The sequence below is a fragment of the Alligator sinensis genome, unplaced genomic scaffold, assembly GCF_000455745.1.
Source record: "Alligator sinensis unplaced genomic scaffold, ASM45574v1 scaffold559_2, whole genome shotgun sequence".
NCBI classification, from domain to species: domain Eukaryota; kingdom Metazoa; phylum Chordata; order Crocodylia; family Alligatoridae; genus Alligator; species Alligator sinensis.
The window spans coordinates 2,179,947-2,197,502 of record NW_005842046.1 but is presented as its reverse complement, the minus strand read 5'-3'; the positions used below and the strand labels follow the sequence as shown (position 1 = coordinate 2,197,502).

The window sequence follows — 17,556 nt, the reverse complement described above, 5'->3', positions numbered from 1 at the left end:
GAGCATGGCTCTTATTTTATGTCTCCACCTCTGGAGGGCCAGTTGGAAGCACGCGTGTGGCTCAAACTGAGCATCAAAAACGGCACACAAAATTACCCAACGGTTTATAAAGTTTGATCTTTTCTAATGAAATTCAGTTTCCCCGGGCGTATGACTATAATACCGACTCACCTAACACATAGGAATGCTCTAGGGAACGAAGTATGATTTCTTATTTTCACACTCCCAGCCAATGAAATTAAGGGCAATTCCGTTTAACACCCCCCCCCCCCCCAAAAAAAATTTAAATAAAACAAACAAACCTGTTATTAGGTAGTGATAAAAACACAATAAAGTAAAGCCCAGGATTCTTTTAAAAAAACATACAAACAAAACTACTTATGTAAATGTAATTGATGGATCGTTATTCTCATACTACATTTTCAAAAGGAAATTGACACAAGTAAGAAACTTACGAGCTGTGGAGTGAGCCAACATCGCTCTGGGAAGATTCCTGTTTGACTGTTGGCGTGACTATGGCCGGATGAGGGATTCCAGTTGTATGTAAACTATGATGTGGCGGGACCATGTGTGGAGGGAACCTAGAGGAGAGAAAGCTGTGTAAATCGTCAGAATAAAAATGAATGAATGGGGAGGGATGTGTAAAAACACACATTAAAAAAAAAAGAGGCATATAACAAGCACATGACAGCTAGACAAAGCATATGAAACCTGGCAGCATTAATTAGTGATAAATTAAACATAATGATTCTTCTAATGTCATTAAAGGCAATCTTCCCCTTCATTATCATTACTGACATGAGACATTATGATTTTTAACATCTTTAACAAAAGGCAAATTTGACTGACGAACTTGGAGGGGAAAACGGAATTTTAGCTACCTGCAGAAAAATTACTGGCCCATTTCCTTACTGTGAAATTACCAATGGCAACTAGTAAAGCAATAGTCACAGAACTAATCAGGTTGAGAAATAAGGGTGACATCTTTTGTTGTGTATTGACAGCAAAATAAAATATTTATGTCACCACAATTTCTATGCATTTTTGACAATCTTTGTACCTGCTTCATTAGCCAACATTTTGTTGATCGAGCAGAAGAATACATATTTATTTTTGTTTGGTAAATCTCTGTATTACACTGTCTTAAGCATGGGAACACTGCGTAGCGAAGTCATTTTTTGAGCTAGTAGGTACATAGGAAGGATTACGCTCATGTCAGAAAACACTTTAGATATTTTTTAAATGAAAAAATGTAGAGAAACTATATATATAATTCATGTAGTCATATGCTGCCCCTGATCCCTAAACTGGACTTGTAGGAACACAAAGTCCACTTGTAGAAACCTAATTGCTGGATCAGGGCCATAGAATATATATACACACATATATACACACACACACACCAAAATTATCCTAGGCATATTTCTAGGTAAACTCTATTAACAAGAACAATCAGGTTTTCAAAAGAATAATTAGTTACATTGTTATTCAATGGGCTGAAAGGATTCCATGGATAGCAAGCAAAGCATAACACAGATAAATGACTTCCCCCTTGCGCAGCCCCACTGAAGTCAACTGGATGTCACAGGACATAATCTGGCCTACAATTCTGGCCCAAGGGTGATTTTATGCTCTTCATTTTTCTCCCCCCTCCCCAACAGTTATGATGGGCTAGAAAGCTAAGTTTTGTGTTATCTGAACATTCTCTCCTTGCAGCTCCCATTCTTATTGCAAACTCTTAGGTGTCTCTTGGCCCAGTTAGAGGACTCAGTGAATATATGGTATGGGAATCTGAACTGTGGCATGTAGCTCAAAAATATAAAGATATGAAAAGATTACTTCTATTGTTCATTTGCAGTGACTTTTCTGCTGAAGACCTGGGTTTACTTTGTGGTGGTCTATACCACTCATGTTACGTGAGATTTGTGCAGAAATCGGAGAAATAACGAAGGGATCTTATTATAAACTCTTGGAACATTTTATAATCGCCACTAATCAAGTTTTTTACAGCATCTAAACCTCCCTAAATATTGAATTCATTGACATGAGGAGTTGGAGTTGCTCTTTTTGTAAATAAGACTGGTACACTTGAAGATAGGCTACTGATACAGGCAGACCTAGACAGGCTGGCAAGTTGGGCAGATCGGAATCAGATGAAGTTCAACGTTGAGAAATGTAAAGCGCTCCACCTTGGGACAAGTAACCCCCAACACACTTATAGGCTTGGTGGTGCCAAACTGACCAGCACCGTAAATAATACGGACCTGGGGGTAACGATGGACCACACTATGAATACGAGCCGGCAGTATGTTGTAGCCAACCGGGCAAATAATGGCCAGGCATGCATCAATCGATGCATCTCTAGCAGAACTAGGGAAGTGATTCTTGCACTCTGCTTGGCATTGGCGAGATAACATCTGGACCGCTGCGTCCAGTTCTGGGCACCGCACTTCAACAAGGATGTGGTAAAGCTCGAGAGAGTCCAGAGAAGGGCCACCCGTAAGGTCATAGATTTGCACGGCACTCCATACGAGGAAAGGCTGAGAGACCTGAGACTCTTCAGTCTGAAAAAGAGAAGGCTGAGAGGGGACTTGATAGAGGCTTACCACTACATCAGGGGAGTACATCAAAGGCTCAGTGAACAACTGTTCACCAAGGCACCCTTGGGGAAAACCAGGAGTAATAGTCACCAACTCTTGGAAGACTGTTTCAGGCTCAACATTAGGGAAAACTTCTTCACAGCTAGGATGTCCAGACTGTGGAATAAGCTCCCTCCGGAGGTGGTGCAATCGCCTACCTTGGAAATCTTCAAGAGGAGACTGGACGGTCACCTTGCTGAGGTCACCCAACTCCCAGTTTCCTGCCTGATGCAGGGGGGCTGGACCCAATGAACTCCCGAGGTCCCTTCCAGCCTCACAATCTATGAATCGCTTATAAACTTTAAATGCAACTTTAGGGGGTTTCTTTTCTGTTAGCTGGTAGAGCTCAGTATCATTACACAGGGGTGGCATTTAGATTTGAAAGGCCGCTGTGAGAAGAGTGATCTAATTGATGGGGAGCTATCTGTGAAGTTGCTTATGCTCTCTCTCGAGAGCAGTCACACCAAAAGAAGAAATATGTGGACAAAAGGAGGAAGGGAAGGGTGTTTCTGTGATGGAAGAAGAGAAGAGCAGGCAGGCAGTGGTCACTAGCTTGACTACTATTCTGCCAAAGGCCCTACACTGAAATGGGCATGAGTCTCCAAGGAGGTTCTGCCTTTCTACTCTTAGGAGGTTAACCAGCAAAGCTAAATAATTCAGGCAAGAAGGAGAGTGAACATGAGATGGGGGAGGAATGCCACGTACAGGGCAGTCTAGAAGTTAGGATACAGGTCTGGTAGTTAGGATCCCTGCGTTCTGAAAGTGAACAGCTCCATGACCTTGGCTATCACTTCATCTGACCTCCCTTCTCCCCTGCGTACATCTGTCTATTTTGGCTGAAAGCTCCAGGAACAACCTTCTACCATACGTTTGCAAAGCACAAATGTGCCCGATCTTGTTTGCAGCCTCTGGGCCCTAATGTAATAAAAATAAAACCACCACATGGGAATCACAGGAAAGGGATTTTTTAATGGATGAGGTGAAAACCTAGGGCAAAATCCTGCCCACACTAAAGTCAAAGGGAAGGGTGAGAGTCCATGCTCAATCTCCTTGCCTAGTGGTTCTCAACTTTTTCAGACTCAAGGCACACCTTGGAAAATGCCAGCTCTCAGCTTTCACTCATTTTTGGACTACAGAAAAATAACAGAACAATTCTTTTGTTGCTAAGAACTCAGAAAGACCAGAACAGGCCAGAATGTTTTTGCCACTATGGGTTCTCATTTGAAATCCCTGGGCTTATCTTGTGAATCATGTGTAGGCGTTTTCACATAATATAGTGCTAATACAGACCCTTTTAAGGAACTCATGACACCTTGGTCGAGAAACACTCCAAGCAGGTCCCAAAAAATAAAACAGAGAGATTGTAGGGTGAATTTCTAAATAATTTTTTTTTTAGCAAGCCTAACTAATGCTATCTCAGTGATCAAATCCAACCAAGAACGGATACTTCTTCTCAACAAAAAGTGAAAAATATTATACAGAATTCGGGTCATGCATAATCAAGTTGAATTTGAAGTGGAACAGGTGCAATGAAGGGCTACTAAGATGACCAGGGGAATGGAGGGAAGTCTTACAAGAGGAGACTAAACCTCCCACAAAAGAGGATAAGGTCAACCTCTAGCAGAGGGTAAACACCAAGGAGGAAGTAGATAAAAGACACCTTTGGCAAAGGAACAAATAGCTATTAACTGGGTATGAAGAAGTCTGGATATTAGAAGAAGGCTTCTCCTGATCTGAACAGCAAGGTGTTTGGAGAAGCCTCCTAAAAGAAATGGTTGGGGCAAGAAACCTAACTATTTTTAAGATACAACTTGGCCAGTTTATGAAAGAGGTTATATGATCTGAAAGTCTGTGATCACTGAGTTAAGTGATCCAGTTGGTTGATTGGAGTTCTTTATTCTGTTAAAAACTCAGGATTGCAGTGGCATTGCGATTCGATTTTTTAAAATTATTTTATTTATTTATTTTTACATACACATACCCCCATGTGGGGCAGAATATTTCAAGTGAAGCCAAATTGGACCTGATGATCTTGTGAGGTCCCTTCTAGCCCCAATGTCTGTGAAATTCATGAAATTTCAACAAAAAGATGGGGGGTAAGGGGAAGAAAGGGAATCAATCAATCCAAGATAGGTTTTCTGCTTGCCAGCAATTTCTATTTGTGGTTGAATAGAAAAAATGGCTTCCTTTGGAGATGAACTGCAAATATACAGAAGCAGAAAAAAGTAGCCGACCATTAAAGCAAACTTTGGCCTTACAGGCACCCAACTATGTTTTTGGTTTTTTAAATATTGTTCAAAGACTGGTCCACAACCCATGGTCAATGGGTCACTTCCACTGACTTCGGATCAGACCCATCTTTATTTCTACAGTCACATGTCTGGAAGTGTGGGGGAGTGTTCCCTAGGAGGTCCTGGCTAAATTCCAGCTTGTGTAATTACATTCAGCAAAGCTAAATTTCCCCCAGAAATTTCAATTACAAAAGGTATTCTTCACTGCTACCGCTTAATTGCTATGCAACGTTGCTGTGTACTGTTAAATCATTGACCAATTTCCCCTCCCTGGCTGCTTCTTTAGAGGTGAATGTATTGTTTGCCCACTAGCATGTTAAGCTGATCACAGTTTTTATTAAGGATATATTTATAAAGTGCTTAAAGGGAGTAATAAATGCTCAGATGATGTCAGAAACTTAGGAGTATTGTGGGTGGTCATCTTATAAGCAGATGAGTAGGAAGAGTTATAGATGGCTAAGAAACCAGTCGACACTAGAATGATTGCTGACCTTGTAATAAAACAATGATTGCCCCCTTTCAATAACTATTTATAAAGCGTACCATTAATTGCAAACTGGGATAATTAGGCTTGCAAGCTTCTTTGTGAATATGTTGCGGAGAAAACCACTCCTACATGAAAAGTCAGTATTACAGAGCAGGTAACTGTGTGCTTCAACCAGGAATCTTCCATAGCATTTACATGTGGAGAGGGTAGCTAATGAATTTCACAGCCACTTGCATTACAAATTCAAAACCCCTCTCCATTGCTGCGCCTAGATACTATAGGGCTTTTAAAAACAGAGCGTAGTTATACATGCCATGCGTCTCTGCAGAAACTTGAGCATACTTGGGTGAGCTCATGAGGAAACATCAGGATTACGTGTGAACTACCCGAGAAGCAAAACTAGACTCACAAAGCTCAAGTATATATGTGTGTGTTTTACATACCTGTGCATACTTGGGATGGTATGCGTGAGAAAACTGTGCAGTTGTGTTGTCGGTTCATGGAGTTTTCCCCATAGAAGGTTAAATGGAAAAGAGGTTTTTAGGCTAAAACTACGAATAAATATTTCTAAATGTGTATCTTGGTGTGTGTGTACATGTACGTGTATATGTATACCAAAAAAAAGACAGTATATGTACACACACACACACACACACACACACACACACACACACACCTTTGCCTAAGACATTCCTTTTTGCAGACAAGTATTCCACGAATTGCAATAAACACCCTAAAAATTCTAAGCAGCTCATTATATACCCCTGTCTGCTTTTATGGCTTCAAGCCAGAATATAATGATGAGCCTTAACTTGTTAAGGACAACTAATTTTTTGTTCCTGGCTGTCTCAGGGGCTTCTCTCTTACTCACTCTCACTTTACTTCACTGTTGACATGTTTCTGTTAACTGGATGTCATCTGCCTGCCTTGATTTTATGCACAAGCAGTGGGATGCATTTTTCTGTGCAACAATTCTGCTTTGAGTTGCATTAGATTTGTCATTATTCTCTCATTTTCCCCTTGCACTTGTAACATTTCATCTATTCCTGCCTTATTTTTTGAGCCACGGTGCACCCACATTATGGTTTATACATGATCTTGCTCCCTTTGAAGCCGGCAGATTTCAGAGCCAGCCCTCGTCAGGAGAAGTGCCTGCTACCAATTTAGCAGGCTGAGGGCCCCGAGCTCCAACATCTCAATCTAAAGGGGGTCACAGGGTGGCACAAGCGAGTGTCAGCAAGTGCTGTTTAATTGCCAATCTAGGCTTCTCCATGGTGTTTAAAGTATAATGACCCATCACTTAATTCTGAGAAGTCCTGGCCCTGCTGCTGAATGGAATGAATATCAAAGGGTGTGCTGGAACAGGGCAAGGAGCCTACATTTCCTATAACTGCCATAAGTATAATAGACCTGTACTTCTGTCGTCCCATTACCACAATAATGTATTTAATTTGCTGTGTACTCTTTTTAACTAGATACCTTTCATAAGGCCTGTCTTGGGAATACAGACACCTTCCCCCTCCTCCCCTGCCCAAAAGGGAGACTAGCCTAAGTAATAATAATTAGCCTAAAATCCAGCTTCACCCCATGCCTTAAAATCTTTTTATATCTATATGGTGAGGACTAAAGAGGGGGATTATTTAAATGCTGCAGCTTCCCCCCACCCCTCCCAAGGCATGGATTTTACTCTACACTGGGTCCTTTTAAACAAAATTTAGATTTTCAGACGTCTGGTTGAAAAAAAAATAAAAAAAATCTGTGGGAGCCATAGGTGTGCATTTATAATTGCATTTCTTTTTTTAAAACCCCCCCACATGTGCGCGCACACTTTCTCTCTAGTCACTCACAAGCCCTGGCTACAGGTTTCTACTAGTCCAGGAGTTACCTTTGTCTCCTCAAATCTTCTTCTGTACTCTAACCTTCATGTATTAGCCGCAGTGAGGGAAGGGAGGGGCCGAAGGGGGGGGAGGGAGCAATGGACCCTTGCTATGTAATGCATGCTAATTTAATTATGTGCCATCATCAAAATGGATTAGCTGTTTCAGCCCATCAGGAAAGTCTAAACCTCCACCGATTTAATTAACCAGACTGAAAATCAGATGAACAGAAAATAAAACTATCATTAGGAGCAATTAGTGATTACTTAAACATAGTGCTGCCAACCAGTTTGTAAATAAAACTAGGAGCCCCTGGAAAATTAGCTGGAATTAATTGGAGGTATGGAGGGGGAGAAACATATACTTCTGAAGCTTTTGAGGGTCAGGCAGGTCCTTTTATGTTGACTATCAGCGTTTTGAGCTTTGCAAGGGGGGAAAAAATAGCACAATAACCTTCCTTCCAACTCTGCTTGAATAACAATAGCACACCCTGCACCCTCCTCTGCCTTGCACAGAGCGCGGCTCTGAATGATAGCCACTGAGGAAGCAAAACGTGTCATGACTTCTCCTCCTCGCTTTTTCAACGTCATATTGTACTCTATTCCTCCTTTAGTAGCCTTTCAAAATAATACGCTCCCTTCTCCCCCCCACAGCCCACCCCCAAACCTTGATGTGACTGTTACCGAGACTCCCGTATTATCCTCAGGTGAGCAGATACTGTTTTACCAAACTAAAAGTGACTGCTTAACCAAATGTTTTCAGGAGCTACTTTTTTTTTTTCTAGATGAAACACGCTTCTCAACAGAGAACGTTAAGAGGAGTTACATTTGCCCTTGATTCGGGACCTCAGTAGTGTGAACTCACCTTGACATGGAAGCATTGACAGTCAGAGCTGTTGGGTAAGGATGCCGGAATCCCCCTGTTGTGATTGGATAAACTGGTTGACCTTGCCTGGAAAGAAGGAGGGGGGGGGAAAAAAAGGGGGGAAAAAAAAAAGTGAGAGAAAGAAAAAAGGATTTAAAAAAAAAAAAATTCTCTCTGCACAGTAAGCTTTATTCTCATTTGATCAGAACAAAAATCTTGGGGATTGTACAGCAAGGATCAAAGGAAAGAAACACAGAACAATTTGAATGCCATAAATCTGATAGGAATGGCTAATTAAATTTTATAACCTCTGCTTATGTCAATAGAGACCCTCTCCCCAAGCTGAAACTAGGTGTTTTGTTGTAATAATTAAAGGCGAAGTCTCGCTTGCTTTAATGGAGCCATCACACTAATTGAGGGCTACACATCCAAAGGAAAACAATAATGAATGTAAATTTATACCAAAATAAAGTACAGTGAATCAAAGGACTTCAGTTGCGCTTTGGGCCTCTTTCGGTATTTAGATCTCGGTGAGAAAACATTAAATTAACAGAGCTTAATTTGTAGCCTTTTGTCAGATTAACAAGTGTTGACAAGAGTTACCGGGGGAGAGTCCCCAAGAAGTATTGTGGGTAACCAATAGACAATCACACCTCATTACAATAATTAAAAAATACAGCAACATGCAAAACAGCATCCTCATGAAAGACACACAACTTTTCCTGATAGAGGGTTGTCTGTGCTGGGTAATTCTTTTTATCTGTCCTTCAAATGTATCAGCTGAGTGGGTAGGATACTTTTTTTGTGTGTGTGTATACTTTGAGGTATCCAGACCAGTTTAGGTGAGCCAGGCCAAAACTTTTTACCACGGAGAAAGGAAGGGAAGGAACCTCACATAGTCTTGGATGGCAGTATTATTGCTTTAAAAAATTTTAAAAAAGGACTTGATTTTGAAAGGCAGTTTGCATATGCAGGTTGCACAAAGGCTGATGGGATGCACAAAGGCTGCAAGTTAAGTTATGGGAAGAACGAGAAACCCTGCAGAATAAGCTGGTGTTGTAGACCTTCCCAGTGCACAGGCAGATACTGCCATACGCCTTAGGAAAAGTGGCCTCGTAGTCCTTTAGCAACACGCATATGAATGCAGTGGATGCCAACTAAGACAAAAGGTTATTGTGCCAAGACGTAATAAGGCTCCACTAGATGGAAGCATAAAGGCCCACCTAGCAATGGTTGGCATGGAAAGGGATTTTCATCTACCTCCCAGATTTAGCGGTACAGCCTTCTGCCACATGCTGAATAGATCTGTCTTTAAAGGTTTTCTTCTTCCTCATGCAAACTTGAGCCAAGAAGCTACATGAGAGCGCTACGGGTTGGCTGCACTGCGAGTAGGCACCGCAAGCAAAAAAAAAGCAGCCAAGGTGTGCCGGTGTGCAGCGTGTCATCCTAAACCCGCTGTGGGCTTACTGCGCGAGAGATGACCTCAAATGTGTGGGACCTTGATTTAGACAGCACAATGCCTCTGGCTTTGGTTTCTGCTGAAACTCGCCCTTCTGTTGAGGGCTGGGAAATGGGCGATTTTCAAGCCCAACGAGTGAAAAGCCCTTCACTGCCCGCTACCCCTCTGCGGAGAGGCAATGTGTAAAGCAAACCAAGGTGGGCTTCTGAGAAGCAGGCCATTAAGGCCAAGTCCTGGATCTCCTAAATCCACATTTACGCATATTCGGGTCCAGGGATGCCCTTGGCTGGGAGAGAGGCCGGTCATCTTGTCTGCCCACCAGTACATATGAAGTTGATTGCCTTCTACCATACCGTGCAACTCCCAGTAAAAACCCTATTTCCTCAAGAAGGTGTGAACTTCGTGACTAGCAAAGATACATTTTCAGCACAGTTAGTCAAACAACTTGGAGTACAATGAAGTACTCATGGCCCTGGGCAGCCTAGCCCTAAAAGATAAATAGCACTAATCTTCTCAAAAGCAGAGAGGCCTGCAACACCCTTGTATGTGGGAACAACACACTCTGCATTAAAAACACCTGAGCATTAATAATGCAGGAAACCTTCCATTCAAGGGCATCAATGTGGCTGAAATGCATTTAATCCATTAAACCTCAAAAAAAGCCCTGAGAAAATGAATTAAGCCCATTTTAGAGATGGAAATACTGAGGCACTGGTGACGAAAACCTCATAGTGTTTCACCTGAGGAATTCTTACTCCCTACAAGAGCTGCTATTGCAAAGCAGTGTCAAAGAAAAATAAGTGTTACTTTTCCCCTCTTTTTTTTTTTCTTGGCCAGTTTTTAACTTGCCCAAATTCATGCATCTTGGGGCAACTCCCCCCAAACAAACCATTGTGCAACTTCTACTTTTTCAACCACATTTCATCCCAGAATGTTTTTTTTTTTGCCAACTTTATTAAGGCCCTACCCATTTCCACAGAAAAAAAAAAACAAGGGCTCTTATAACAGAGAAGGTCAATACAGTTATCATTATAACATTGTATTAATATGAGTACTATTAAAATTAAGCTTTGAATGCCTTCAGAAGCTACCATGGAAACAAAATTTAGGGGCTGCTAAAATTTAGACCAGGCAGCCAAAGGATATCTATAAAGAAGGATCTGCTTCAGCAGAGGGGTTATGATAACCATTCGTGCTTCAAGCCAACAGACAGTTAAGACAATATCTGAAGTGGTGTTTTAATGCCCATGTTTGCCTAATACCATATGGCCTGATATTGGAGCCCTTGTTCTTTTTAATCTTTATTGAGCGGTCATTGATTCACTCGCATCATAAAGTGGCAGCTGGCAAATATACTTATCTCTATACATACATACACACACTTTTTTTTTTTTTACACAAGAAATTATGCAGATCAAACAAACCAAAATGGAAATAAAAAAATGGAACTCCTTACTGTGGTACTAACCATCCTAGCGGATGGGGGATTTGTCCTACAGTGCCTGGCGATAATGGATAATAGGGAGATATATCCGGAGGATGCGGAGGCCTTGGAATTCCTATGGAAGAGGAAAATTTATTATAAATACTGGGTCCAGAAAGGAAGGAAAGAGAGAGAGAAACTCTTATACACTTTTATACCATAAAGATGGTAATGACTTGGCTTCTTGTTTGCAATGGCTGGCCCATTAACGTCACCTACACTACTCCCCTCCTGCCCCAGATGTACTTTATGGTACATAAGTAAATGAGATTCAGAGAGAGTTACAATGTTCTCCCCTCTCCCTGGTACTGAAGCACTGTCTAAGCGATCCAGAACTCCTTTTGTGCTGGAAACTGTGTAAAACACCACCAAAAAGCTCGCCTCTGCATTATGGCTCTGCTGGGTTTCCTCCCAAGGTGCTGAAAAGGAGGCAGCCCTAAATGCACTCCCCATGCCTACCTATAAGCACCCCCTTCCTGGTGTCACCAACTTGACCCTTTTTCCTTGGGAATCTCCCAAATAAACCCTTTTAGCTGCAATATTCTTCTGTTTCCAGATGGATCCACTTTGGGGCATCTGCCTTTTTTTTTTTAAATATTTCCACACTAAAATCCTGAAGGTGAGCAGACAAAGTCCTGAGGGTGTTCGATAAAACGAGGGGGGTGAGGGTGGGATGGATACTGTGGTCTCTCTCCTGTGCGGATTCGGAGCACTGAAGGAATTCAGCTCCAAGTTTAAGGCCTGATCTTGCAACCTTTACCTTTGAGGTCAAGACGACTTACTCGGGCGAGGAAGGGTTACAGGACTGGGTCCTTCAATTGGCAAGCCAGAGCTCAATGGCATAGCAGAAGCAGAGTTAAAACAGAGAGCGTTAAAAGGAAGGGGCACCGTATTCACTGCTAGAAACTTTTTTTTTTTTTTAAGTCACTCAGGAAGCTTTTAATCTCTAAATTAAATCTCCTTGTGTGACATTTTCATGCAGACACTGCTTTTTCTCCATTACAAAAACCAAACAGATTAACTGGGCTTTACCCATACAGTGAGCTATTTGCACACTTGAAAGAATGTTCACAGAAGAAAAGTAAACAGTCTACAGACGTTAATCATATGTTTTACGATAACCGTTTAAAAGCTATTCCCTGTACTACCATTATTTAAATAAGTGGCTGACTATGCCATTCACTTGCAATACCCAGGGATGGCTTGATGGTCTCCTTTTAAGCCGTGCAAAGTTAACATTAAGTACAATTAAAAGGAGGCCTCAATGGTGGTGTGTGGAGTGAAAACTGGCTAATGTCCTGCTTCATTCATGGGCTGGAGTTCAGATAAATTATCTGCATACGTTAGACACAATTCTTTTGACAAACTCGGACGTGAATTCAGTTTCAAATTTACTTTCTAATTAATGAGCGGGGCTTTGGAGTAACAAAAAACAAAACCACTGTCACAGAAAACTCAATGCAGCTCGGAGAAGGAAGATTGACACTGTTTGACTTCTCCAGGGCCCCCCTGTTAAACAGAGACTTTTTAAAGAGCTGGAATAACATGTAAATTCTATTCTGTAACACCAATAAATCCAGGCAGGGTTTTACATCGCTCTGTAGTCAAGAAGATTGCCCTGCAAGTTGAACCGAGGCTTGGGCAGACTTGCGTTTGGGAAAAGAGTTGCAAGTCTGTGCATGGAACTAACTGGGGAGGGAGGATGGAAATTCAACGTTATAAGAGAAAAAATGGCTGAACTCCTGACACAGAAACGATGGGATTTGGGGAATTAAGAGAGATTCATTTTGAAACTGGCCGCAACCCATCACCTTTAAAATTCCAGCTGCAATTTTGTAAGTGCAGATCACAGGATGTACATGTTTAACTCCCTGGGTCACTCGTTCAAATCGAGTATGAGTTATGAGAGCCAACTACCACCGAGTGGGTGTGCTCACACAGAAATGCACTTGCAAATGACCCCAAGTGCAGGAGTCCAGGTGCTTTATGACATCAAGCTCAACATGTTTCTATCAGCAGGCACACCGGTTTAGGAAAGCTATCCCAAACGTACATTGAATCCTCCCTTGGGTTCCCTCCAAATCCTGTTGGCTTGCCACCACATCCCATTTCCCCCTCCAAGAAAATGAAGACTGCCCCACCACTTCCCACCTACCTGTTTTTGGATCTACGTCAGCTGGTAAGTGTGGAGGAGGGTTTCCTGGTGTGAAGTGCTCATTGCTGTATGTGATAAGCGGTGTAAGAGGGTGTACATGGTGTGGGTGCTGCACAACTGGCACTTTGTTAGACTGTCAAAAGACAAAAAAAAAAGGGGTGGGGGGGAACACCCTGTGTTAACAATGCTGTACGGTCAGCCACCAAAATCTTGGGAACAAAATGACATTAATCTATTGTCCAGAGGTATAACGTGACAATGACATTTCCCTTTTGTGATGCATATAAACTCTTTCATCAGATGCAGGTAGTCCCCGACTTTAATAAGCAAGAGACCTGAATGTTCAGTGACTATTAGGTCTTTCCCTTCTCTAATTGACCATTCTTTGTAAAATGCCCTGGACCACAAAAAATAAATTAAAAAAAATTGTAATTTTGAAATATTGCTTTCCCTTGTAAGCACTACACATCATGCCTGCACGTTTTTACATACATAGGAGACTTGATCAATCATCAATTTGGAGAAAACTGATAACATTAATTGGATATAGATGCCTTGTGTTACTATGATCTGAGGCATACAATCCATAGCAAATATGTAGATAAAGATATTGAAATCCAAACTTTGCTGGAGAAAAAAAAAATCCCATGCATATATAAGGAGGGGGTGTTTTTCCTTGTTATATTTTCAGTCCTGGAAAATTATTTCTCTCTCAAAAAGCATAAAAGAAATCATATTAATAAAAAAGGATGAATGAATGAATGAATGAAAGAAAAAAAAAAAAGCAGGGTGAACTGTAACTTACCCTTACAAGATCACAAAGAAAAAATTAAGCTGAAACAAGCAAACTGCTGGACCATTTACTGCGAGTAATCCAATTGCAAAAAACCCTATTCCCCATAGAGGATTTTCACTAAAATCCTACAACAGGGACATTTAACCAGATTAGGTACCAGCAAAGATAAAGAGGCTAGTATTAGATGATGAATGGATTAGAGTCAAGTTTCATTTTAGAATGTGTCTTCATTTCCTTTTATTACTTTAAGTAAGGAACAAGTTGCATTAACATCAAGTCAAAGGAACCACATTAAAAGAAAGTCGTGATACTCCAGTGGTGCCCGCTAGCGCCACTACTGTTCAGGGTCTGTCAGCGTTTCCATTGTAATCCCCACTCCTAAGCATGACCACAGCTGCAAACCTAAGTTAGCAAACTGCAGTCATTTTTTCAGTGTTATTTCAAACTAAATACTATCTGATCTCAGTGTGAACACTTTGGGCTTCTCTTTTAAAGAGCTTTTTATTCTTATTTCAATTTGTTATTTCTGGTTTTTGTTAGTGATAAATTCTACAGAAAAAGACCAAAGTAAAAAAAAAAAAAAAGGCATATTGATATTTGGAAACCAAACCATTAGGTTAAATTCAGACACATCTTCTATTTGGGAGTAGACTTGAGTAGCTTGAAGAGATCCCCAGAAGCACTGGGAACCTCACCTACAATCCAACACCTGGCAAACATATGTCTTTCAAGCAGCCTCCTTCATTTGTCAAATGGCAAAGCCGCACGCATGTCAAAGTAGAAAGAGAGAGAAAGTGTGCATGTGCTACTACGCACGATTATTTAATTATTTTTAAAATCTCTGCATAAAGTATCCCAGGTCAAATAGTAGCTGCATAGCAAGGATGATGGCCATAACATGATACCCTATGCTGTGGGCTTCACACCAGAAAACAAATTTTCTCGAAGTGAAAACTTCTGTAATCCCCTGAATGCAATATTTGACCATAATCCACTTGCATCGGGGTGACTTGATTCGGTTCCTTATCCAAAAAGGCAACAAAAATTTCCTAGCAAATTCTTCACAGTGAATCCTCCTGGGAAAGTCTGACACAGGACTGAAATTTTTGGCACGAGTTTCACATGACAAATCACGTTACAAGTCATCCAGACATTGTCCAAAGCACCAGGCCTCAGGTTAACACCATGGGACATTTTATGGAAAATGGCTGTATGAAAACTCCAGATCACAAAGGAGTCTCATTCCGGACGAGAGGGAGTTACTGCTCAAGAGGTCTGTGCATCTTTCTTGGACGACACACGGTGGGTGCGTCTACATGTTCGTTAATGCACCCTAGATACTGAGCATTTAGTTTAGTACTTCCTTAATAAAGTACTTTAACTGAATGCGCAGTAACTAGTGTTACTGCTCACTGGTGCTGGTGCATGGTTTTTTAGTGATGCTTACTGCCTAACAACACTGCGCAGTAGACTATTAGCACGGTTTTTGTCGTGACACACTACTGTGCAGTGCCATTAGGCTAATGCGCAGTAAGTATCTTGTGTAGACGCACCTAGTATGGCTAGGCAGTACAGCTGGGAAGGCACAGATCATCAACTGAGAAAGCAGTTATTTACAATCCAACAGGCAACCAAGTAAGTATAATATTTTGAGATTAATTCTGAAGAAAAAAAAAAAAAAAATCAAAATGAGGAACTAACTTAGAAAAGGTTGGACCTAAACTGACGGAAGCAACAAAACTTGGAACAAAGGTGGCATCCCAAACTTAGCACCCCCAGTGGTCTTGGCTTTGGTAGTACACACAAACTTGTATGGCAACACCCCTCCACCCCTCACTCTCACTTTCCAAAGCCTTCTGCAAAAAAAAAAAAAAAAATGGAGTAAGTCAAGGACGAAGAGGCAAATTATTATTCAATTAATTAACACCCATCTGATAAAAAGCAGGACTTTGAGCCTGACCCGGCAAACTTTCGTTCAGCTGAGCAGGTTTTATTTGTGACAGCTGTTCCCACCCAAAGGAATTACTCATGTGAATATTGATTTATAGGATTGGAATTCAGTTCTTGCCCAGACCAGGGATCATGCTTGGGGGTGAATTATAGTTACATCCATCTGCTAAAAATAAATAAAGAGCCCACAACAACGATATACCAAATCAAAAAGTACCCTCCCAGTTTGCAAGCTGCACTGCAATTGCACCTCACCGCATTGCAGCCAATTTAGGTTCCTCTGCATTTGTGTTATACTTGTTCTTCATTTAAAAAAAAAAAAAAAAAAAAAAAAGTGTCGGGGAGGGAGGGAGGAGTCTTAGCTGAGCTAAAAATAGCCTTAATTTACAAGGAAAGGTACAGTTGGAAAGCACTGCCAATTATACTGTAAACACAGTAAACAAGCTTGTCTTTAAAAGTGGCATTATGGTCCTCTTAAATAAGTTTATTTGAAAAACAGCATAAGGAAGGCCAAGTAGCAATCCTGTGGTTGAGAGCAGAATTAATTCTTCATTTGTATCTCTGCTGGATGTCAAGGGGTGCTTCGCCTGAGTAACAAGTGCAACCCCTAACACCATCCACTGGCTAGAAGAGGTTAATCATAGACATCACAGCTAGGAAACACTTATTAAACTATTTTGGCCCATCCCATCTCACCAATATAGAACTGGTCTTTAAAGTATATTTTCCAGAGCTTTATCTATGGTAGTTGTAAAAGCAAAGCCACTCTGAGACGGTGGTATTTCTTCTCTGGTAGCCTTAAATGTTCCATGTATAAATATGCTCTAAGTGAAAGGCGAAGCTATACTGACGTGTATAGATTAATTAGCATCAGTGCATGCGGTAGCGGGAAGGGAACACAACATCACCCCTCATTTACAGAACACCAAGTAAGCTGCTAGTAGACACCCATTCTGGATGCACTTTAGATGGAAGGTGGAGGAGGGGGCAAAGACCAATGATGACAAAAAGTTAGTTTTCCTTGATTATTCCTGCCTGAAATGAGCCAAATGAAACTATACCAATGGGGAATCAACAATCCAGCCTCTAAATAAGAATCTGACATCACTTTGGAAACTTGCAAATAAATACGACTCAAACAATAATGAATAAAAATCATCCAATGAATTTGGGACTGAGCAAGCTATTGGGAGGAGGGGCAAGGGGAGAGCGGTTAGGATGTGTCTCAATTAAGTTCAGACAGGTGCTCTCAGGACACAAGTTGAAGGTCTTTGGTGGAAATGGTTGACATACAGGTATGTAAGTCACCATGCATTAATCTGCTGTATGGGAAAAACATGTCATTAACTAAATGAAAGCTAGTTCCACATGCATCCAGCCAAGTCTGGTAGGAAAGGAACACATCCCTCCAATGAATATTTTATAAATACTCTGAGTTTAACCAAAAAAAAAAATTTATACAAACTGAATATTGATCAGTAGCTGCAAAGTCACTAAGGTCACTGACAGGAGTAGAAAAACCCCCCAAACCCTAACCTCTCCCCTTCCTCCCCCC

The 17,556-nt window shown here is 41.2% G+C and overlaps 1 protein-coding gene across 28 annotated transcripts in view; it reads right to left on the bottom strand.

The window, feature by feature from the left end:
- The window catches only part of TCF7L2 (transcription factor 7 like 2), a 204,109-nt gene that overhangs the window by 17,571 nt on the left and 168,982 nt on the right, over window positions 1-17,556 (bottom strand). For 15 of the 28 annotated variants that reach the window (XM_025203165.1, XM_025203169.1, XM_025203166.1 and 12 more), the window contains exons 3-7: window positions 13,256-13,388; window positions 11,074-11,176; window positions 8,159-8,245; window positions 5,861-5,968; window positions 456-596 (exon numbers count right to left, since the gene is read on the bottom strand). In XM_025203165.1, coding sequence (XP_025058950.1) covers window positions 456-596; window positions 5,861-5,968; window positions 8,159-8,245; window positions 11,074-11,176; window positions 13,256-13,388 — 572 coding nt within the window. The remainder of the gene's footprint in view (window positions 1-455; window positions 597-5,860; window positions 5,969-8,158; window positions 8,246-11,073; window positions 11,177-13,255; window positions 13,389-17,556) is intronic. The other 13 variants (XM_025203160.1, XM_006022823.3, XM_006022826.3 and 10 more) reach the window with 9 other exon arrangements.